The sequence below is a fragment of the Gaeumannomyces tritici genome (assembly GCF_000145635.1).
Source record: "Gaeumannomyces tritici R3-111a-1 unplaced genomic scaffold supercont2.2, whole genome shotgun sequence".
NCBI classification, from domain to species: Eukaryota; Fungi; Ascomycota; class Sordariomycetes; order Magnaporthales; family Magnaporthaceae; genus Gaeumannomyces; species Gaeumannomyces tritici.
In genome coordinates, this window is record NW_008804546.1 from 4,340,656 (window position 1) to 4,363,057 (window position 22,402).

The window sequence follows — 22,402 nt, forward strand, 5'->3', positions numbered from 1 at the left end:
ATCGACTCGTCGAGGCACCTCCCGAGACAGACACGTTGCTTTTTATCTGCTCTACATCCACGAGGTTCGATGAAAATTCTCCATTGTCGAACCGCTCGCGACTGGGCGCTATCATTGAGGACCATCTGGTCGGCACGGCTCGCGAGGTCACATCTGAAGGGTAGAAATAAGAAAAACAAGTTTAAAAAAGGCCCCACCCCACGTTCGTCTGTCAATAGGCTTGTCCGCATGCTACGAACCTGCGACAGGTCCCACAAAGAAGCGCATTCCTGATACGCGACCCTAGCCTGGTGCGTCTTTTGGCATTTTCCACGCCGCGAACCGGCCGCCTGGGTTAGTTGGCATCTGCCAAGTGGGCGGGCTCCTGGGCAAATCTCACAAGCCAAGTTCGGCGGTTTGGAGCTAAAAGCGAATTTACTATGCTTGGCGTCGGTCTAGGCTGATGTGTATCGAGATCCGGTACGACACATCCATGGCTGGCCCTGAAACGAAAGAAAAAGAAAAAAAAGAAGGAAGGAAGAAGGAAGAACAAAAGAAAGGATTTACCCGGTCATACACTGTATACATCTGCCGAGCCAAGCAAGGCGTTGGCACCAACATGGACAGATCGGTTGATTAACTGCCCGGGCTCGATGGCTTTTTGTTTCAAAACCACAGTGCCATCGCGGGTGTCCTGTTTATGTTACCCCGACCTTGACAGGACCGCGCGCGCACAGAACATTAGGCTGTTGTGTGCTGTGTGTTGTGTAACCCCCCTGGGAACGTAACCACGCAGCCCCGTCCATCCCGTTGCCCCATCCTGGCAGCAACCGGGCTTGCTGATGATACAGACAAACTTTTGGCGAGGCCTAGGCGTAGCGACGCTGAAGGTTCAACCGAAACCGAGGGTATGTTGCGCTGGGCTGCGTGGCATGAGGATGAGGCCGCGGAAGCGCGCGCACGCGTGTCTACCTGTTGGTAGTGGACAATCCAGGCATCCAGGCATCCAGGTATCTAGGCAGGAACTTGCAGGCAGCCCGCTGAGCAGGCCCGGATCTGGAATTGCTCCAAGCGTCAAGCGTCCTGCCTGCCCTTTCTTTCCCTGTCTGCTTTCGGGTTATGCACTCGGTTGATCGGCCGGCGGCGTTTGCAGCAGCCGCCGGCCGAACAGGGCTAAAAGATGGGGTTCTCTTGCGGGTTCCATTGTTCCATTTGTTTGCCTTTTTCGTCCAGTCTGCGCTCCTCTTGGCCAAGGGGACGTCTTTGACACAGGCCTTGGCGCGACTGAGAGGGCTTTGATGCAACAAGGAGGTGGAGATGCGAGTGGTGCGGGAGATGGAACCCACGCGATGGAACCCACGCGCCTCCCCAAGTTCCCAGGTCCCTTTGGGGTCTGTGCGAGCCTGCCCGCGAAGCTTGTTCGAATGTTAAACCGCTAGAGGATAAACCGCTAGAGTACGTAGGCCTGGGGAAACGACGATGGCTGCCAGAACGCGGTGCTGGCTAACAATTTCAAATTTCAAATTGCTGGCTGCATACAAGGCGGGAAAAGAGCGAGTCCCAGCACGAACTCGCTCGTCAGCCAGCCCTCACTCAGCCTGTCAACTTTGGTGACCGAATGTGACAGTACACACATACGCTACACACACCACACACGCTCCACGTAGATCTGCCTCCGCTACATAGTACACAGTAGACGGGCGGCGGTTGGGATTCTGACTGGGGAAGCGGCTCCAGCCCCAATCCATGCTCGTCTATCGCGACAACGCAGGTGGCATGCAGAGCATCTGGCAGGTCCCATCGCAGGTCCCATCGCAAGGTCCATGGCGGTGTCGAATGCAAACCCTGGCTGTCAGTGCCTGCAACAACAAGTGGAGACGGAGCTAATCAGCCGTCTTCGACCACAATGGGCCTTGACCCACATGGTAGTAGTCAAGGGTCTAGAAGCGACGCTTACCCGATTCGGAAGCACCTTCCTTCCCTTTTTCCCTCTTTTTCTTTTTTTCTTTTTCGCTTTTTCCACCTTTTCCCCCCTGTGGCCCTCCCTCTGTTCCCCTCTCTTCCGTTCCTCACTTCTCTGCCTCTATTTTTGGATCAACAGCCCCAAACCTGCAGAACACACCTACGACACCGCACAGCTACATCGCAAAGCCATTTGTACCTTGTCGCGAAAGCCTCAGTACAAAAACTAAAGCTGCTCCCCCCATTTGTTCCATTGCCGCCTGCGCCAGCTGTTTGGTCACGATCGCCACACTGTCGACGGCACTCCCTTCTCCCCGGACGGCTTGCACGTTCTCTAGCTCGGCCAGCCTCCCCCCACTGTCCTTCATCCAACTTCAAAAGAGCTAGCTCTTGCCCAGCTCGCCGGCGCAGGGTCCTGACTTGGATATTTCCTTTCTATTCTCTTCCTATATACCTGGCTGGCTCCCGATCCCCTTTGTTCATCCGCGCCCCGGTCAGCGCATCTCCGGAGTTGATCCCCAGCATCAATTACACGGTCGACGCCGTACACATACAAAGGCCCCCTCGACCACGCCCTCTCCATATAAAAGAGTCCCATCGCAGCCTTCGCCGCTGCTCTCCCCAGTCTTAGCCTCGCCAAAGGCACTTCAAAATGGGTCGTAGAAAGATCGAGATCAAGGCGATCAAGGATGACAGGAATCGCTCTGTGTAGGCGCATCCCCTCTCCCAAGCCAGCCGTCGGTGCGCTTCTCTGAGCTGACAATCATATCTTTCGCAGCACCTTTCTCAAGCGCAAGGGCGGTCTGTTCAAGAAGGCGCACGAGCTTTCTGTTCTCTGCTCAGTCGACGTTGCCGTTTTCATCTTCGGCACCAACAAGAAGCTTTACGAGTACTCGTCGGGTGATATGCGCGAGCTTATCACAAGATACACCTACGTGAGTCAACAAGATGCCACCGCAAGCGGCTTCACACCTCGTGCGCTGGAAGCTAATCCGAAATCTCGCGACAGCATGGCGGCGCAACAGAGCACAAGGGTCCTTCGGACTTCAATGGGGGCGCCGACGATGACGAGGACGAGGACGTCGACGGCACACCACCGCGCCAGGGCTCCATGGATGCGCACATGCTTCCGCCTCACTTCCAAAACCAGCAGCCGTTCCCTCAGCACATGAGGCACCACACTCCCTCAGCGTCGCCACCGATCCCCAACAGCATGCAGTTCACCTCTCACGGCCACGCAGTCCAGCGCCAACACACGCCCCAGCCTCAAATGGGATCCAGGCCGCCGTCCAGGGGCGACATGCGCCGCATGATGGGCAAGCCTGTCGGGCCTCCGCCTCCGCCAGGACAGCAGGTCAACGGTTTCGCCTTTGTCCCCCAGCCCGCAATCTACGGCCCTCCGAACCCAACGACCATGGCGCCGCACGTGCCGCCTCAGATGGCCCATGGGCCGCAATACCCTCCTTACCCCCAGCAGCCGCCGCAGCATGCGCACCAGCACCAGATGCATTATCTTGAGGACCAGAGGCGCGCCTCCATGCCGCCCAGCTTCCCTCCCCACGTCCAACAGCCTCCCCATGCTCCCATCCAAAGGCACTCGGTTTCTCCGCCCCAGGCGCATCCTCCGCAACTGCCGCAAATGCCACCCCAGCATGTCCCCCACACGTCGCCGCCTCCTCAGCATCTCGTACACAGCTCGCCTCAGCAAATGGTCAACAGCTCGCCCCAACAGCAGCACCTGCAACCCCAACAGCAACCCCAACAGCAGCAGCAGCAGCCGCACCAGCACACCAGCAGCTCACCGCAGCTTCCAATCATCCACGAGCCTCCGCCGCCCCAACCGCAGCCTCAGCAACAACAGCAACCGGACCAGGCGCGGTGCTTGCCTCCGCCCCCAGCCCCCATGGAGATCAAGACGGAACCCAGCACGCAGGAACGCGTCATTCCGCAGACATCCCTGCTGGACACGGGCGTGAAGAAGCTGCCTCGCCAGAAGCAGCACAGCATCTTTACGCCCATCGATGAGAACCGATCCATCCTGAGCCAGCACCTGGCAGCTTTCCACTCGGAGCCCGCAAAGACGGATAAGAGCCCACCATCTGTCGGCCGTTCTTCGTCCCTGGACGGAGCTGCGGGCCATGCTGTGCCAGCCAAGACCAATGGCACCACGTCGCCACCGCCTCCCAAGCGTGCCGAGACTTCACAGACTTTCCCCCGGGCTAGCCGCGCATCCATCTCATCGCTATCCGAGGCGGGCTTTACGCCTCCGTCGCGATCCAACAGCCTACGAGCCGGTGGACCGCGTCCGCGCCTCAAGGTGCAGATCCCGGATGAGCAGTCGGACGATGGAACGAGCGTGACGGCCGAGTCGGCCTCGTCGCCACGCGGAGGACACTCAACCGATGCGACGTCGCAATCAACACGTCAGAATGACACGCTCTCCAACTCGAGCATGGTCCTACCGCCTCCGTCTCCCTCTGCGTCGGCTCTGCTCTCAGCAGGGGCGACGGGCCCGCCGAACCCATTCGCGCGCAGGCCGCCGCAGCAGCTCCAGGCCGCCACGGGCATAAACATGGACACGCCCGTGTCAGCCCTGCCCTCGCGTTTCCTCAACACCGACTTCCTGCCTAGCCCTTCGAGCTTCTACCCCGAGTGGAACTTCCGAGGTGGCGACAACAACAACACGCTCCCCAGCCCGCTGAACTTTGCCACCCCGGTCGTCGGCAGCGGCCCTAGCTTTCTGAGGGACGACAATCACAACAGCAATAGCAGCACAAACCTCGCGGCAGTGGCAATCAACAACAACAAAAGGAAGAGCCCCGACCACCTGGCCACCCACCACGAACATGGCACGGGCGCCATGGATTCTACTGCCGCCAACGAACCCAAGAGGGTCAAGGTGGACTCTTAAAAGTCTTTGAGTCGATTCCCGTCCTTACAAAAATATGACTTCACTTCACCATGTATCATATTATGATTTGTATCTTTTTTCCTTTCTCTTTTCCTTTGGGTCGTTTTATTTATCATACATTCTTCTTCTGTTTTATCCTGGCTGGATATTACGGGGCAATGCAATCAGGCGACGACTTTTCTTTCCTTTTTTTTCTTTTCATTTTCATTCTTATCCGGAGCTGGGCCATTTTCCTCTACACTCACGGTTCCCACCTATTTCTTTATTTTGGAGGGTTTCAATTCTTCACCTCTTTTTCGTTAACTTCTTGGCGTTACAGCCTTGTCAGGTTGTTACATGGGCACACACTCTCGTTCACGGGCATAATTCTGTCTTGGCATGGCGTTAATGAATCTGGAATGGGCGCGTGGGACAATGTTTTGATGGAGCATATACGGAATGGGTCTTGGTGCGGTCTGGATTCCAAATCGTATAACATGACAAAATGGAATAAAAGATGCTCAGTTGTACATGATAGATCCCTGTGATTTATTTGCCTTTCTGGGAACCCGCTTTTCTGTCCAACGCTTGGGTATGATGTGACGATAACTGACTGGTGCAAGATAATTGCTGTGTCGGTAGGCGCGACTGCCGCACAACCTCTCTTGTTTGATCTTCACCCACCTCGGCTCAGCCGGCTCCCCACAGTATTCTAAATGGAAAAGACTGATGTGAACAGGGAAGAGAATAGCCACTCCCGCCCGCGAAATCTGCTCGGCCCCCCTGTCGGCTCGCCAAGGATGCTATGATCTGGCCGACAGGAAGCAAGGAGGGGGGATCCATTGCATGGGAGGCACATGGTACAAAACAGCCGACCCGCGAGGCAGCTAACGGGCTCCCAACAAGGGGGACGGGCGGCTATGCCAAACAGGCGAGCACGGATCTGATAGACGCCGTCCCCCTCCCCCCTACTGAGGCACCCACTGAAAACAAAAATCAAGACCTCAAAATGCAATTCCCCACTCAAGCTCTATAGCAAAAAAACATCAAAAAAACAAGGATCCCGGCAATTGCTAATTATTTTGATACCAATCCAATCCCTTACTGTAAAAACGATCTTTTAGTTGTTGGCTATTTCTTTTGGCGGTGTTGATTGACTTTGAAATGAGGGCCCCTTGTTTGCGGTCTTGATTTTTTTTTTTCAGTGGGTGCGAGGGACTTGGGGTGTGTGCTAGGTCCCCTCACGCGGCGCACGTCCGTCCGACGCCAGGGAGGTTATGGCATACATGACGGGGGAGGGGGAGTTCTGGGCTACGCCACCAGCAAGGTTCCAGACCCTTTTTGGGAAGCCCGCGGACGGCGGGATCAGAGAGCCCAGGCATGATGCCAGGGCGGATGCATCACATTATAGGGAGGTGATTGGGTAGGTAGGCAAGATAGCTACCTACCTAGGTGGGTAGGTGATTCGTTCTGCATTCCCGGGGGCCGTCGGTGCTCGGCAAAGGACTTTTTTCAATTTTTTTTCAATTTTTTTTTTCAATTCAAGTTTGTTGCGCCGGATCTATGGGGTTTTTCCCCCATCCCTTCCTAAATTTAGAAATAGGAATTGCCCGGCCCGCTGCAGCTAGCGGAAAGAAAGGTTTGTGGTGTGACCGACCATCAGTGCCCCATCGGACCCCGCCCGTGGCCAACCGTTCACATCACATCGCATGGCACCTCGTCGACAAAACCCCAGGCGCGTTCGGGCGCGTAGTTTTCCTTGTAGGAATTCGCGCAACACGTAATCATAAACACGCCCATCGTCAAACTCCCCGCGCCTTCCTATGTCGGTACAAACCATGAACCAAGGCCGCTGAGATAGGCTAGAGTTGCGGCGAAGCAGCGGCGTCCAAGGCAAGAAAATTGACTATCACCTTAACGCGTGGGCTCTATTCTTATTCCGTTTCCCATCCCCCAACCTCTCTATTATCCCGTTCCTTGGCCTCTTCGTGTTTATGTGTTGGAAAAGAAAATTCAAACAGGTAGAAGCACAGGAGGCGACAACTCGTATATGCATCTATTCGGGGCCCTCGCGCCTTCCTCGTGCCTCTTGGTTCTATCTCTTTCCCCCAAATAACCCACTCGTGCATCGTGCCTTCTCTCGGGCGTGCTTCGAACTGCAGAGGTGAAATGACGCGTGTGGCGCACGTAGCCTTGCTGGCTCTGCTGGCGCCTTACTGGTCTTGGGTGGGATTGAATGGGCGTCAAAGATGTGTATTGCACCGCCTCTCGTCGGTCCTCCAACCACCAATCTCGATGATCGTGGGAGGCAGGCCATCGCACCAATCATGCATCGCCCCGTGGAAAAGAGCACATCCGTTTGGGTATGGTGGCACGGCACGCCGCCACCTCCAGGCTGCGATGGGTCCTTGCCCGCCCTGATCAGAGTAGAAATCCGCTCAGACGAAGAATGGCTTCACTCTCTCTGTTTTCCCTCATTCCCATCGCCCCGCATCGGCTAGGAAATCCTACATCTTATCCGCCATGGACAACTTCCGGGGCAGCCCGCCTGGTTCGCCTGGTTCGCCTGGCCGATCGGCACCGGAGTCGTCAGCATCGCCACAGATCTCGAACTCGACAGAGATGCATGCATCGGAGGCGTGGAAGGCGATTGAACGGCTTCAACCGGATCTAGAGCGGGCTCTCGCAACGGGCAACGTCTCTCTGGAAAAAGAAGTTCAGTATCGGTTTTTGATCGCCGAGGGCTGCCTGGCGCTCGGCGCAGCGTCTCAGCAGATGGAAGAGAGCCGGCTCATGCTCGCGGCAGAGCATCTAGATGCTGTACTCCGGCACACGCCAGGCGATTTCAGTCAGCGACCAAAAGCTCTCTTGCTCTTCTGCCGCGTCGAGTTTGAGCGACATGTCCTCACAAACTCACGTCACTCGCTGAGCATGTCTGTCAAGCACGGTCGCGAGGCTCAGCGTGTTGCCGATACGCTACGGCTGCGCGAGCATGATGTAGCCTTGTATATTGACATACTGGTCGCGTTGGGTCATTCGCTGTCCCATCAGAACGTTCTCTGTGGCGACGCCGACGACCTGGACGAATCCATAGCGTGTCGGCGCCAGATCCTGGCCTGCGCGGCCGTGAATTCTGAGACGTACATGTTGGCCCTGAACAACCTCGCTTCCGTGCTGGATCGCCGCCACAGAGACGGCCGAGCCGATGAGGATTGGCAAGAAGCCGTGAGGCTGCTGCGTCAACTTGTCGCGTCGACGCCGCCGGATTCCGCACTACACCGGATAGGCATCACCCAGCTCGGTTTCTTACAAGAGCGCAGGTACCAGGAAACGAAGAGCCTCCAAGACCTGAACGAGGCCATGCGTCAACTCAAGATCTCTGAGTGCCTCTTGGATGATGGGCACATTAACGATGGAAGAGACAGTCTGCTTCAATATCTCGCTGCCCTACATCGGGACCGACACGTCCACACCGCCGATATCGATGATCTGCGCCAAGTCACACACTATTTGAACCTCCGCTTTCACTCGCTGTCGCCGGATCATGCGCTGAAACCCGATTGTCTCCATCAGCTCCTCCTCTCAGCCCATCTTTACATCTCTTCGAGTCACTCTCTGGAAGTATTCGAGGCCACCATGGCCGTGTGCAAGGAAGCCATGTCAACCATGCCAATCGCCTACCCGGGCCGCGAGGAAATAGGAGACACTTATACGAAGATGCTCGGGCGTCTGTACGCGGCGAGCGGGAAGCTCGAGCATCTAGATGAGCTCCTGGCCTGCGTCACCACCGCCGTTCACCGGTGGAGCGCAATGAGAGTCGCGGGTCACACTGAGCAGGACGTAACCGTACGAGGAGGCCACCTGAGCGTCAAAGGCTTGCTTGGCCTCGTGCGGCGTCTCAGGTGCACACCTCCCGACAGCCATGCGAGGCAGCTGGCAGAGGACGAAATTCATGGCGTCTTTCTGTCCACGGCCGACTACGTGGACCCGAAAGGCATTGGCTTCAGGCCGACATTCCTTTACCAGCTGATCACCTATCGCACGGTTATTCTGGTCTGCGCTGCCGAGGATGGTATCTCGCTCGACGAAGACCAGATTCGATTGCTACTAGACGCCCCAAATCAAGAATGGGAAGATAGAGGGGTGCCGGTCGCCCGTGAAGACTGGGAGAGAGAGGAACTACGGGACAAGCCTTTTGATGACAGGGACACTAGGGTTCGCAGGATTGCGAAGATGGCCCTGATACACACCCTGATGGGATACAAGTCCAACAGACCCGTATCGCGCGAGGAGTTCATCGCCCGAGAGCAGCGGCTGGAAGCCGAGGCGTTTGAGCAAGCAATGGACAAGGGCGGATTTCCGAACAGCAAGCTGTGCCGGTCCTGCCGAACATTTCTCAAGTTTTTGCACGTCACCGAAGCCGGATTCGAGTTTGACTCGGCTGGCTCGCTGCTCCCCTTGCTCGGCGACTGGCGAGTCCTCCTGTTCTGCCGAGATCACTGCGCCCTGTGCCGGTCCCTGGCATCGCTCCTGACGACGCCCCAGGGCGAGCTCGAGGTGGACCTGGGACAGACCGACGAACACGCCAGGGCGCTCACCGGCAGCTGCGGGAGGCTCCCCACCGGCGATAGCTTCCTGAGGGTCATGTACGGCGTCACCCCCGTGGGCGAGCTGGTGCTGGCGACCGAGGGGTCCTTCCGGCGCACGATGCGACAGGGATGGGAGGTTGCGGACGGCCTGCCGCTGCAGGAGGTTATGGCAGATCCGGACGGGCCCATATGCACCACAGAAGGAGGCCAGCTGGTGAATCCCCGGCAGCTTCAGACATGGCTCCGGGACTGTGACTACAACCACGGCCGGACCTGTAACCACCCCAGACCTGGGGAGCGAATCAGGATGGAAATACCGCTCATGTGTATCGACGTGGTGAAGGACTGTCTCGTCGACACCACCAGCAAGGAGCGGTACCTTGCCCTGAGCTACACGTGGGGCCAGGTTGACATGCACATGACACTTCGCAAGAATGTCGCCGAGCGTCGACGGCCGGGTGGGCTGGCGGCGGTACCGTTCCCGAGAACGATCAGAGACGCCATTCAGCTTGTTCGTCTGATGGGGGAAAGGCTCTTGTGGATCGATGCCGTCTGCATCGTGCAGGACGACCAGGATCAAAAGGCCAGGGACATACCCAGGATGGACGTGGTGTATGGCAACGCATTTGTGACGATTGCCGCCATGTATGGAGACTCGGCAGACGCGGGACTGCCGGGGGTCGTGCCAGGGAGCCGAACGCCGCAGAAGTCGGAGAGCTTCACAGTCACCCGGCGCAGTCCAGCTCTCGAGCATGACCCGTCATCGGACGAGAACGAAGATGCGCACATTGTGCAGACCCCGCGCCCCTTCTATTTGCAGCTCAAGCGGTCGACATGGAACACCCGGGGCTGGATTCTGCAAGAACACCTCTTGTCGAGGCGATGCTTCTTCTTCACCCAGGATGCCGTCTACTTCCAGTGCAGCAAGACGACGACTTCAGAGGGGGGCGTGGACCAGGACCTGGATGCGCACTTTCACGGAGATGCCGTGCCTTCCACTCTCAGGCAACACAACCACACCAACCCGCTGGCAACGATGCATTCTTGGCACGACCTCGGCACGCCGTTGATGATGCACCGCTCGCTCCGCGCATACATGGCCCTCGTGGGGTTGTACACGCGCCGCAAGTTTACGCATAAGTCAGACATCATCGACGGGTTCAGGGGCGTCCTGGCCGTCTTTGACGAGTACTGGTCAGGCTACAGCACTATCGACGCCACCGCGCTGCACGGGATTCCCCAAGCGGTCTTCCTGCACGCGCTCCTCTGGTCTCCGGCCGACCGCATCCCCCGGCGCGGCGCAAAAGTAATGACGTTGGACGATGCTAAATACGAGCCGGGGGACGTGGACCTCAGGTTCCCCAGCTGGTCGTGGGCTGGCTGGGACGGGCCCGTCGATTTCCGCCTGTTCGAGTGGCTCACGCGGCCGCACGAACAGCCCATCGCCCTCGCGAGATCGATCGAACTTGACGGACGCCAGGTGTTCCCATGCCCCGATGACCAGTCGCGCGTACCGACCACGGACCGGCCTAAGCCGACGGAAACCCAGGTGCAAACGCAAACATTTGCGACAGCCGACGCACAGGACAGAGAGGCGGACCATGCTACCCCGGACCCTGGAGCGTGTGATTCATCCGGGGCAAAAGCATCGGCTCTGGAAGATGGAGCAGGACAGGTAGATCAGAATGTAGTGGACGCCGAAAAAGAAGACGCCGAAAAAGAAGACGCCGAAAAAGAAGACGCCGAAAAAGAAGACGCCGAAAAAGAAGACGCCGAAAAAGAAGACGCCGAAAAAGAAGACGCCGAAAAAGAGGTCGCCAAAGAGGATGCCATCCGAAAGTCTAGCAAGGGCAAGGAAAAGGAGACCTTACCGGGAGACTGGGTCCGGAACCTGGCAAAAGACGCGAAGACGTGGTGCGACCCGGACACGGGCAAGACGTGGGTATTCGGTCCAGAAGCCACCCGACCCGGCGGACAGCACCGGCCCCCACCCGCGGCCAACGTCCTCGTAATGACCGCGCCAGTCGCCTCCCTGGAAAGCTTCACCGTGGACCCGCACAAGGAGTACTTTAGCCTGCCGGACCAGCCGCACGTCCGGGGCCCGCAGAGCGTGCGGCGGATCCGGGACCGGAACGGCGCGCACTGCGGGCTGTGGTGGCAGCAGTACCACTACCAGTGGGTCGGGACCGGTCTGTTTCGGGACACGGAGGGGGAGCTCAAGATGGTGGGCGTCTCTGCGTACCCCGTCGGCATCGAGCCGCGCCGGGGGTTCGGCCACGTCGGCGGGGCGATTTCGATATTTGACGACGAGGTCTTCACCAGGGGCAGCGTGCTGAAACAGGGGTTGGTGAACGTCCTGGTCATCGACGGGCGAGACGTCGCGCGGTTCGGGGCAGCGTGCCGCTGCACCGTGGCGCTGATCCATCCCCAGGCCTGGGAGGAGGCCGGCCCAACGGAGGAGGTCATACGCATCGCGTGACATGTGTTCGGCTGATAAGGGACCCTGTCGTTTGGGTTCGTCTCATTCTCTTCCTTTTCTTTCTTTCTCGGTTATGCTTCCGAACGCCAGCGGGGGGTACGACGTATGCGGTGCAAATAAACCTGCCGGCTTTCCGAAACACCCGTCGAGACGCCGTCTCGGCGAATCAAGCCCAGCCGGCCGCTCGCCTCTCGCCGACCCCTCTAGTCAGATCTAGTTCGGGCGGTAGTTTGTTCCCGGATGCCCCATGTGCCAGGGTCACCATGGGTCGGCACTCCCGCGTGCTATCAGTCTTGAAGGGAGAGACTGAATGCATCTTTGAAATGGGGACATGCCTGCTAGCGCGGGATGGTTTTTGCACATCTAGACTCGCAGCCTTGAGTGTAGTCATGTGAGGAGAGACGAAAGCTCGCGTTGGCTTTTGTATTATGGCCCACCTGCTTTGCTCACATGGGGAATCCAACTTTAGGCGCCTATGGGAGGAGGTACTGAGGCAGTGGGTGCCTCGTGTATACTGAGCCAAAGTGATATTACACCTATATTAACCACGTGCCTCACCACTCGCCAACCTCGCCCGCCTTGGGCTTCTGCATCCGCACAATCTTGTCGCAGTTGAGCAGGCAGAGCGGGTCAAATGCCAGCTTCATCTTGCGCATCAGATCGACGGCGGACTCGCCGAGCTCGTGGGGGAGGTAGTCCCTCTTGACCAGTCCGACGCCGTGTTCGCCCTGTTTGGCGGGGAGGGTGAGAAAACGTGTGTTACGTTCGAAACATTTACTAGAAGGAAAAAAAAAAGTCGAGGCAAATTCTTACAGTCACAGTGCCTTCCATCTCGATGGCCCTCTTCACCATCCGGTGCTCAAAGTCGACGGCAGCCTGTCTTTGCTGATCGTTGTAGACGAGGATTGCTGTTTGTTTCGGGGGTTCGGTTGGGGTTAGCTGGAAGGGCTTTTGCGCCACATTGGACGGGGGGAGTGAAAACTTGGTATACTGACTATGAAAGTTGCCGTCGCCCGCGTGGCCGACAATGGTGCCAAACAGGCCGCTCTCCTTCATGTCGCGCTTGGTCTCCTCGATGATGTCGGGCAGGCGCGAGATGGGCACGGCCACGTCGCTGGTCCAGATGTGGTCGCCGTCCTTCTTGACGGCGGCGGTGCTCCAGAGGGCCTCCTTGCGGGCGCTCCACAGCTCGGCCTGCTCGTCGGCGTTCTTTGCAAAGTCGAAGCTGGTGGATCCCGTGCCCTTTGCCATGGTCTGGACCAGGGCCACCTGCTCCTTGACGGCGGCCGGGGTGCCGGCGAACTTGAAGAAGAGCGTGGGGGCCTCCTTCCAGTGGCGCGTCGTCATGCCGGCCTCGTTGATGCAGCGCATCTGGGCGTCGTCGAGGATCTCGACGGCGGCGACCTGGACGCCGGCGCCCACGACCGCGGCCACGCAGTCGGCGGCGCGGCGGATGCTGGGGAAGGTGGTGACGGCGACCGAGGTGGAGGCGGGCTTGACGGCCAGGCGCAGCGTGGCCTCGGTCACCAGGCCCAGGGTGCCCTCGGAGCCGACGAAGAGGCGCGTGAGGTCGTAGCCGGCCGAGCTCTTGCGGGGCCGCTGGCGCGTCTTGACGACGGTGCCGTCGGCCAGCACGACCGTCAGCGACAGCACCCAGTCCTTCATGGTGCCGTAGCGGTAGGCGTTTGTGCCGCTGCAGCCGGTGCCGATCATGCCGCCGATCATGGCGCCCGGGCCCGGGTCGGGCGGGAAGAAGAGCCCGTGCTCGGCCAGGGCGTCGTTGAGCGCCTCCCAGCCCAGGCCCGGCTGCACGATGGCGTCGAGGTCGGCCTTGTTGATGGACACGACGCGGCCCATGCGGCCAAAGTCGACGACGACGCCGCCGCGCGTCGGCGAGAAGTGGCCCTCGAGCGAGGTGCCGCCGCTATAGCCCGTGACGGGGATGCGGCGCGAGTGCAGCACCTTCATGATGCGCGAGACCTCGTCCGTCGTGCGCGGCCACACGACGCAAAAGGGCCGCTCGTCGGGCTGGCGCGGGTGTGACGACCACGACGAGCCCGAGTGGCTGTCGAGGGCCGAGTCCGAGGTGCTCATGTTCTCCTTGCCCACGATGGCCACGAGGTCCGCCCAGGCCGCCTGCAGCTCGTCCTGGCTGACCTGCCTGAGCTGCGGCGCCCCGCTGAGCGGCACCGTCGAGGCTGGGTCGGGGTCGTGAGGCAGCTTGGTGCCCATGTAGTAGGCAACGGCCGAGGCGAAGAGGATTACTGGGGGTGGAGCGTTAGTCTTTGCTTTTCCTTCTCCCCGCGCGGCGACGGCGACTGACCAAACGACGTGGCGGCGTTGCGTGCGGGGGCGCTCGTCTGGCGCTCGCGCTCCATGCGCTCCCTGTCGGCCTTCTCCTTGGCCAGGCGCTGCGTGATGCCCTGCATCATCTGGCCCTTGAAGGTTGGCTTGCCGTTGTCGGTCGACGAGAGGCGGGCGCCGGCCGGGGCTTGCGCGATGCTACCAGAACTGGAGCTAGAGCTGCTAGAGCTGCTACCCCCACGGCCCAGCGCGACTGAGCAGCGACGGGCGCTCATGTTTGCGGCCAGGGCCTTGTGCCCTTTTGCGCCGAGCTGCGCCATTGTCGGCGCTGGTCTAACCCCAAGTATGGATATGTTGGAGGTAGGGAATATGTGCTGGAGAGGTGGTTGCCAGGTGGTCAGGCATACAGAAAAACGGGATACTAGGGACGCATGGAGTACGTGAGGGGAAGCTGGAGGGTTCAAGCAGGCTAAGTATGTCGTGTTAGGCAGCGCCGATGAGGGATCAAAGCGTGGGGGCCAATTCTCGAGCTGCAGCTCGGCGGCGCAAAAATTGAATCAGAACGAACACACTGACACTTGCCCCACTTCGACTGCTGTGCTGTGTACCCCAACCAACTGCAAGTGCCAACGCCCTGGCCCGGCTCCTCGGGCGGACAGGCGGGTCCGGCAAGAGCGGTTGCTTTGTCCCAGCAGAATTGACGGCAACACTCGGCCTTCGGAGTTGCCTGATATGGACGCTGCGGCATTTTGAAGATAGACCACCTACCACCTAGATAGTACCTACCACCTAGTACCTACCACCTAGTACCTACAAAATACCATCTATGCAACCCCATACTGCAGCAGCACGTTGAATCGAGGCGCGCCGCCCACAGTGTCCACGTGCTGCAGGTACGCCGCGAGCTCGCGCTCGTCGTTGATCTGGAGCGGCATGTCGTCGAGCGTCTTGGAGTCCTTGACCAGGCCCTCCACCATGACGCAGACGACCCCCGGCACGAACTTCTCCACCGCCCCTGCCTTGAGCTCCTCCAAAAGTGACAGCCCCCCGGGCCGCGACGGCGACGAGGCCCCGCCGCCGATGGTCGCCACCCAGAGCTCCTGGAAGTCGCCCATGATTGACGACCGCGGGTGTAGCTGGAGGAAGACGGCTAGGCTTGGGTGTTGTTGTTCGTGGTGGCTTTGGTGATGATGGTGATGATGGAGGAGGTGATGTTGCTGAACGTCGTGTTGGTGCGGCTGCTGCTGCTGCTGGAGGTTGTGCTGTTGCTCGTGCTGGCCAAACACGGCGGCTTGGTGGTGGTGGTGCTGCAGTTCCTCAAGGTATTGTTGCTGGTTCACAAAGGCTGCCGCCTGCGCATCCGCTGCGAGCAGGAGCGACGGGCCCATGTGCGCCTCAAGAGACAGACCCCCCGGAGCGACCATGACCGACGTGTCGTCATCGAGCCCGTGCCCGTGCTGGGAGGCGCCATGGTGCATTTGCTGCGGCAGCTGGTCCTGCACTTGCACCTGCTCAGACCGAGGTGCCATCTGGAGCGCCACCCCCATGTGCTGCATCTGCAAGTGCGCCGCCGGCGTGCTGGGCACCACCAGCGAAAGACCAGTCCCGTAGCCGTTGCCATCGCTACTGCCGTCGAGCCCGTCGCCAATATCAGTGCCCACAATCTCTGGGTCTAGAATGGTCGCCTCGCCCTCCATGGACAGCTGTTGGGGCAGTGGCGGCGTCTCGGTGCTGGCGCTGGCGCTGCCCGTCCTCCTGTTCCGCCGCCTGGTCATGTCATCCCTGAACCTCTTCATAATGTCCCTGGCCATGAACTCAACCGCCCGCAGCTTTTCGGCCCGTAGCCTGCGATGCTCCTCGTCCGTCTTGCCCACTTCGTCGACCGCCACTGCGCCGCCAGCCCCAGGTGTGTCCATCTTGGCGGGAAAACAAAGCGCCTCGCGGAGCTCGGGTGACTCGTCCTGCCACCGTCGCTTGAGCTCCTCCCAGCGTTCGCTCCCAACTTCGAGCTTGGTAGTGAACCGTTCCTCGGCCAAGATGCGGCCTAAGACAAGCCGCATACGCCGTGCCTGGTCCGGGTTGACGCCGAGAGTATTTTTCACCTCGGCTAGCGTCGGCCGCCGTCCCGACGGTCCGGTCCCCTCGGATGCGCGGAGCCGCTTGGTCACGTCGGTGCAGATGACGTCGAGGGCCAGCGCCATCCTATTTTGACATTCCCGCTGCTTCTTTCGCCCGACACCTCCTCCCCCTGCTCCACCATAGCCATGGTCGTCCTGGGCGTCTGCATCTGGGGCCTCGCCCTTTGCGGGGTCCTCCATGGCGTTGCGCAGGTGCGGCGTCTCGCGTACCAGGCGGGCCTTGGCCTCCTCCCAGGCAGCCTGGCCGGCCGCCGTCTTGCGCAGCAGACCCTCGGCCTCGCAGATGAGCTGGAAGTCCCGGCGCACCCGGCTGTACGTCTCGGCGTCCAGGCCGAGCAGAGCCTTGCTCTCCGTCAGCGTCGTCTCGGACGGAAACCGCGGCGGGCAGCCGGCCGGGTCCGCGGGGAGGCCCGCCCAGTCGCGGGTCCGCCGTCGCCGTTTGCGCGACTCCCACCGTTCCGCCGACTCGGCCTCGAGCTGCTTCCGTCGCCGCCCGCGCCTGGTCGCAGCCTCTCCAGCCGTCTGTAGCGCCACGGCGACGGCGGCTTCGGTCAAGTCCCCATCAAGACCGGCGTTGCCCTCTCCCAGGCCAGTGACGTCATTGTCACCATTGCTGCTACTGCCATCATTCCCGCCGTCGTCGTCCTCGTCCTGGTTCGCAATGTCTTCACGGCCATGAGCCAAGAGCGAGTCTATGATCAGCTCGGTAGCCGTGTCGTCGCTCTTGGCCGCCTGCGACAGAGACGGATCGGCTCCCGGGGCGCTGGTGCCGTCGTCGCTCCCTCCTCCGAGATCCCCTGCCCTTGGCAGGCGGAGCAGCCAGCGGTGGTGTGTGCGGAGGCGAACCAGCTGGCGGGCGCTGACGTCGAAGCCCTCACCGCGCAGCACGGCCAGCATCTCGCGCTGGGCGTGGTTCGCCTCCCAGAGCTGGCGGACCCGCTCGACCAGCGTGTGGTTCTTGTGGGCGCCGACCTGCTTGCTGGGGAACTCCCATTTTCGTATCTGCTGCTGGAATGCTCGCTTGCTATAGGTGCGGTTTGGTTCGAAGCGTCAGGTCAGGGGGTCGTTTCTTGCCGCGCGATGCCAAGCCAGAGGTTGGACCTTTTGGGCTGTTCTGCTCCAAATGCCGGCTCAGTTCTCGACCGACGGGTGTGGGTGTGGGGGGCGGCCAAGGGCAGCCCTTGGCGGCGGCGACGCATGCACGGCAAGGGCCCGACATGACCGGAAAGCAGACCAAAGCAGCAGGCCGGGGCTGGAGGGTCGGGGCGGGCAAGCAAACGTACCTCGGGGTAAATCCATGGTGGAGCTTCATGTACTCCATCAACTCGTCCATGGACCTGCGCTCCTCCACGTACACACGGTAGCATGTTTCACGGTGGACGTCCCAATCGTAGCCCATGGTTGCCCCATCCTCGTCGCCTGGGCTGGGCTGCTCAGGCCTGTGCGTTGCGCTGTCTTTCTGGCAGTCGGTCTGGCTGGTTGGCTGCTTGTTTGGCTGGGCCGACCCTGGCGGTTACTTGCTGTTGCTGCTGTGGGCTGGGGTTGTCGGAATTGCACACCGTGGCTCGTTTCGTAGAGCCGAAGAGAACTGGTCTAGGCTGGTTCGCTTGTTTGGTGTGCTGACATAATGTGATTATTGAATCCCTGTCTATCCGAATTTCCCCTGATTTTTATCACGAGTCACCACACCTGTTGTACACACAACCCTCGCGTCTCAACCTATCTACCACTCGTCTCAGTGATCCCCTCCTGCTGCTGCCGCTGTGTCTGCAACACCGGGGTAATAAAACGCCACGACGGCAATGATGACATAGGCAGCAAGCAGCAGCGCCCCCTCGAGATAGTTGCTTCGCCCATCCAGGACCAGAAAGTTGGCGATAAAGGCGGCCAGAAATAGGCAGACCGTCTCAAACAGCGTGAAGCGCAAAGTCATGCCCCTGTCCAGAGCCCACCCCAGCATCACAATGAACGGCGTGACGAAAAGCGCGATCTGGATCGAGCTCCCGATCTGCGAGGCGCGCGTCAGCCAAATGTCACGAAAGCGTCAGGGAACACCGCCCAGGTAGACCAAACTCACAGAAACAGCTATTGCCAGGTCGAGCTTGTTCTTGAGCGCCACCGTTATGGCCGTCACGTGCTCGGCCGCGTTGCCCACGATTGTCAGTACGATGAGCCCGATGAACGCCTCGCCTAGTGGCGATGACGGTATCGCTAGCATGTCCGAGATGGCGCCGACCATCAGCTCCGCACAAAAGGCCACAAGCCCCGTCGAGACGAGGAGCAGGAGTGTGGCTGCCCGGGTCGAGAGCTGATGGCCTTCGTCCGCCAACAAAGGGCCGACCTCCACACAGCCAGTCGGGCCTGCGCCGCCGCCGCCAGGCTGTCCGGATCCCTCGCGTGCGGCAGCTCCCGCGGTCTGGGATTGGCAGCCATTCGCGTGCAGCTTCCCACACGATCCGCAGTATGTCTGGCTCAACCGGCCCGGCAGAGAGGCGGTGCGTCGGACGCCGACACGGACGGTGGGCCTGCTGCTGGCTGTTTGCTGGTCCAAGAACATGCCCGACGTCAGGCTGCGGCTGGGCGTGTCCCGCAGCCTTGACCTCGGTCTGGGAGCTGAGACTGTCCGGAAAAGCCCGCCGCCACCCGCGCTAGCTTTGGGGTGAGGACGCCTCGCAGAGTTGGCCCGCTGCTGCATGCCTAGCTCAGCCGCCTCGGAACCTGCCACATCCTGGGCGTCACTGAAGACAATGGTTCTCTGCCCAGATGCAGGTCCGAGCCCCTGCCTGCTCTTGCGACGTCTTTGTAGCCGTGTGATGGGCTCCCGCTCGGCCAACGGCCACTGCCTCGAAGAACCGGGCAGTGTGCCAGATGTGGTCGGGCGCTATACACCGATCCTGCTCGCGCTCGCTGGCGTAGAGCCAACTGACGTAGTGCTGGCCTTGCGCTTGCGGCCGACCAAACGCATCAGAACCCTCTTGGACCTGGCCTTGCGGGAGTGTACAGACTCGGTGGCAATGAAGCTATAGTCGGATGCCCAGTCCCCTGAGTTCCGATCCGAGGACTCGTGGAGAAAGGCCGCGACTAGTCGGGGCTGTGCCTCTTGATCAGCCATTGCCTGTGGCAGCGATTTATATAAATAGGCGTGCGTTTTGAGTTGGAAAACGAGGTACAATATATACACCGCCAGGAGTACCTTTCCCAGTACAGCAAACGTTAGCCAGACCAAGCCGATTCGTGCCTCTGGGGTTATAGGGCCCCAGGCGGGGGTGATAGACTTACTATACTCGTGATGCGGCTGATCTTTAGATCTTGCTTCGTAGCCAGTGTGTTGTCTTGAAACGATGCGTGAAATGCCGTCTTGTGCCTCAGGTCAGTCGAAAAAGGAGCTCAACCTAGTCGGCGACACAAGGCGCCGTAAGAATGATGCCCTTACCGGGAGAACGAGACTGATCACACTGAGACTCAAGAGGCAAGCCATGGTTTGTGTGACGGTAGGGTTGTAGATCTAGATCGAGTTGCATGTCACAAAGTTGGTTACATCCAGGTTAAATGCATATCTCGCTGGGGCAATGAAGGAATGCAAATCTGAAGACTAAACACGCACCTGCTCTCTAAAGCGCAGTCCGCCCAGAAGAAAGCACATGCCAAGGATCAGCAGCAAGTTGGCAAGTATGGAGCCCGGCAGTGATGCCTGCACGATCCTGATTTCGTTCTTGACGAGGGCGATGACGAAGATGATGAGCTCGACCGCGTTGCCAAACGTGACGTTCATGAGGGCACCAACGGCGGGCCCCCGGCGCGCGGCCATGGTCTCTGTAGCGAAGCTCAGAAGGTTCGCCAGCGGTATGATGGCCACCGAGTTCATGCTGAAAACGAGGCCGGGCCCCACGGCAGCCCCCGAGCTCCGTGCGCTGCCGACCGCGATGCCGACGGGGACGAAAACGAGGAGCACATTGACGTAGCTGGACACCATTATGACCCTGAGCGTGGAGAGAAGCCTGACGATAAAGCCGTTGGGGATCGCCCTTGCGGCTTGGACGTTATTTACGCTCGACCCTGGCGGTTCCGTGGCTTCCTTGGCCGCCTCATCTCGGGGATGGCCATCAGAAGGAAGAGGCAAGCTGGCATATTCACTATCGCCAGTAGCCAACTGTGCTTGTGGTGTGGTGTTATTGAGAGTAGGAACATGATCGGGATGGCCGTCATAATCACTGGAGATGCGGGGACCTTGAAAAGATGTCCGAGATCTTGATACCGGCGGTGAGATCGCACGCGCGTGTTTTGAGTCCGCCGATGGGCTAGCTAGATGTCCCTTCATCGGTTAGGTGTTTACGAGCCGCTTGGGTGTGTGCGAACTTGTCTTGGAACCAGACAGAAAGATAGACGGTGTAGTGTTAGTGTTGGGGAACTTCAAACAACAGAGCTGTAGCGTGTCGGGAATCGGACTTTGGGGTCCGAAAAAATGAAAGAGGTCCAAGAGGCGGGCTTGAGTATAAACGAATGGGCCGTGGCTGGTGGGAAGGTAGGTAGGAATATTCGGTCCTCCGCCGTCCAAACATTGCTTCGCGTGCTTCGGCTGGAAAGCCCCATCCTCAACGCTACGCGATTTGCTTCGCGGTCGATGGAAGGCCGGCTATGATGTCTAACGGGATTGCTCGAACCCAGCCTCGTCGAAAAGTAAGCCACTGCAGCCACTGTCATGCGAAACCTAGCACGTCCCGTCCATCAGTTCCTACATACCTACAGAGAGGGGCGGCTCGAAGCCCGTCATGCTATTCTGGCGAGAAGATAGGAGCCGCATTCGAGGTGGTGAGGAATGAGGTGCTGTACCGGATATCAGACCAGCTGAGAAACATCAGCCTGTGCGGATTTTAACTTTTGCCCTGACATGTTTTTCTTTTTCTTTTGGGTCGAGTGCCCCGAGAACGAACGTCTGATCACAAATATGTGATACAGAAACGACATCTGATGCACTCATCACTCATGGTGCGTGGGTGGGGAGTAGATGTTGGGAGGAAAGGTGATGGTTGACGAGGGGGTTGATAGCCGTCGACTCGGATCAGATACCAAACTAGAAGGAAGCAACGAGCCACAGGATAACTTTGAATTGAATATTTATCGACCGGTTCCGGGCTTGCAAGGCCAGAAAATCGCAAGGTAGATAGCATCATGGTCAAGGTTTGCGAGTGAGAGGTTGCCAGTGCTTCCGCAAGTATCCAGCGACAGACCTTGATGGCCAAAGCTACCTTTGAACTGACTCTATGGCCTGTTTCGCTCTCAGGGATTTGTCGCGGGTCGAAGTATCAGTCGTCTCCTCGGCTCATCCTGGAGTTATGATATGCGCCCGAAGTCCAGAGCGATATCTCCATGGCTTGACACGACACGAGGGCAGACAGCTCAGGGGTGAGCAAGGCCTCAGATATTCATGTACTTGGTGTGGCTCCCTGTCGCGACCACAGGGCCTTTCTCACCCGGAGCGGGCCCAGTCTTCCTAATTTCGACTTGGGTAAAGGCCAGGTTCCTCCCAACCTTGCTGACCCAGCTCTCGATCTCGAGAGTGTCGCCCTCTTTGGCAGCGCCGACGTAGCTCACGTGGATGTCGGCGCTGACACCGGTGCGGTCCAGTCCTTTGGCGGCGGCGATGGACATGCCGCCCGCCCAGTCGACTAGGGCGGCAGAGACGGATCCGTGTAGGATGCCTTTGCTATTGATGTGCTGTTTTTCCAAAGGCAGGTGGGAAACCACGCGACCTGATCCGCTGGCGGCCGAGACGATGGTGATGCGCGGGAAGAAGAAGCCGTAAACGGGCGAGTTGGACTCTATTGACTGCCAGTGCTTGCGCACGTGGGCCAGCGTGTCTTGGTGTGCAGTCTCTGTCTCGGCCATGGTGGAGAGAACAGGGCGGAAGAGAGATTGATTGATGAGCAGAATGTCTGAATTGTCTAGACCCGATCACTCCAGCTGCCAATGTGTGGTGTTTTCTATCGGCAACGGAATCGACGTGCTATTCGAACAGTTTTTGTTGGGGGTGGGACTTGGTGGACAGATGGATCGCGGCTTC

The 22,402-nt window shown here is 59.3% G+C and overlaps 6 protein-coding genes across 6 annotated transcripts; 2 read left to right on the forward strand and 4 right to left on the reverse strand.

Annotated features, from left to right (window-relative positions):
• The first annotated feature begins 2,062 nt into the window (after window positions 1–2,062).
• On the forward strand, window positions 2,063–5,403 carry GGTG_04012 (MADS-box MEF2 type transcription factor). The gene is made up of 3 exons (XM_009221801.1): window positions 2,063–2,649; window positions 2,720–2,876; window positions 2,951–5,403. The coding sequence occupies exons 1-3, from the start codon at window positions 2,594–2,596 to the stop codon at window positions 4,850–4,852; spliced, it is 2,115 nt and encodes a 704-aa protein (XP_009220065.1). The 5' UTR covers window positions 2,063–2,593; the 3' UTR covers window positions 4,853–5,403.
• Window positions 5,404–7,205: 1,802 nt separating this feature from the next.
• GGTG_04013 (hypothetical protein) lies at window positions 7,206–12,711 on the forward strand. Its single transcript, XM_009221802.1, has one exon. The coding sequence runs from the start codon at window positions 7,355–7,357 to the stop codon at window positions 11,897–11,899; it is 4,545 nt and encodes a 1,514-aa protein (XP_009220066.1). The 5' UTR covers window positions 7,206–7,354; the 3' UTR covers window positions 11,900–12,711.
• GGTG_04014 (D-lactate dehydrogenase) lies at window positions 12,290–14,737 on the reverse strand. The gene is made up of 4 exons (XM_009221803.1): window positions 14,223–14,737; window positions 12,895–14,163; window positions 12,713–12,807; window positions 12,290–12,627 (listed from the first exon to the last, which is right to left on the reverse strand). Exons 1-4 carry the CDS (start codon window positions 14,521–14,523, stop codon window positions 12,454–12,456), a joined length of 1,839 nt encoding a protein of 612 aa, XP_009220067.1. The 5' UTR covers window positions 14,524–14,737; the 3' UTR covers window positions 12,290–12,453.
• A 290-nt stretch (window positions 14,738–15,027) lies between these two features.
• GGTG_04015 (hypothetical protein) lies at window positions 15,028–17,740 on the reverse strand (the record flags this gene model as incomplete). Its single annotated transcript, XM_009221804.1, has 2 exons — window positions 15,028–17,365; window positions 17,625–17,740. The coding sequence occupies 2 exons, from the start codon at window positions 17,738–17,740 to the stop codon at window positions 15,028–15,030; spliced, it is 2,454 nt and encodes an 817-aa protein (XP_009220068.1).
• A 216-nt stretch (window positions 17,741–17,956) lies between these two features.
• On the reverse strand, window positions 17,957–21,112 carry GGTG_04016 (calcium/proton exchanger; the record flags this gene model as incomplete). The annotated part of the gene is made up of 7 exons (XM_009221805.1): window positions 17,957–18,349; window positions 18,419–19,184; window positions 19,269–19,534; window positions 19,621–19,641; window positions 19,775–19,846; window positions 19,946–20,653; window positions 21,086–21,112. 7 exons carry the CDS (start codon window positions 21,110–21,112, stop codon window positions 18,077–18,079), a joined length of 2,133 nt encoding a protein of 710 aa, XP_009220069.1. The 3' UTR covers window positions 17,957–18,076.
• A 253-nt stretch (window positions 21,113–21,365) lies between these two features.
• Window positions 21,366–22,400, reverse strand: GGTG_04017 (hypothetical protein). Its single transcript, XM_009221806.1, has one exon. The coding sequence runs from the start codon at window positions 22,225–22,227 to the stop codon at window positions 21,757–21,759; it is 471 nt and encodes a 156-aa protein (XP_009220070.1). The 5' UTR covers window positions 22,228–22,400; the 3' UTR covers window positions 21,366–21,756.
• Between the last annotated feature and the right edge of the window lie 2 nt (window positions 22,401–22,402).

What these genes read in the sequence shown, in the direction of transcription:
- GGTG_04012 (XM_009221801.1), top strand. Translation starts at nt 2,594, where the DNA reads ATGGGTCGTAGAAAGATCGAGATCAAGGCGATCAAGGATGACAGGAAT. An exon ending in GATGACAGGAATCGCTCTGT is followed by an intron (nt 2,650 to 2,719) that starts GTAGGCGCATCC and finishes TATCTTTCGCAG; the next exon opens with CACCTTTCTCAAGCGCAAGG. An exon ending in TTATCACAAGATACACCTAC is followed by an intron (nt 2,877 to 2,950) that starts GTGAGTCAACAA and finishes ATCTCGCGACAG; the next exon opens with CATGGCGGCGCAACAGAGCA.
- GGTG_04013 (XM_009221802.1), top strand. Translation starts at nt 7,355, where the DNA reads ATGGACAACTTCCGGGGCAGCCCGCCTGGTTCGCCTGGTTCGCCTGGC.
- GGTG_04014 (XM_009221803.1), bottom strand. Translation starts at nt 14,523, where the DNA reads ATGGCGCAGCTCGGCGCAAAAGGGCACAAGGCCCTGGCCGCAAACATG. An exon ending in CAACGCCGCCACGTCGTTTG is followed by an intron (nt 14,164 to 14,222) that starts GTCAGTCGCCGT and finishes CTCCACCCCCAG; the next exon opens with TAATCCTCTTCGCCTCGGCC. An exon ending in GGGCGACGGCAACTTTCATA is followed by an intron (nt 12,808 to 12,894) that starts GTCAGTATACCA and finishes CGAAACAAACAG; the next exon opens with CAATCCTCGTCTACAACGAT.
- GGTG_04017 (XM_009221806.1), bottom strand. Translation starts at nt 22,227, where the DNA reads ATGGCCGAGACAGAGACTGCACACCAAGACACGCTGGCCCACGTGCGC.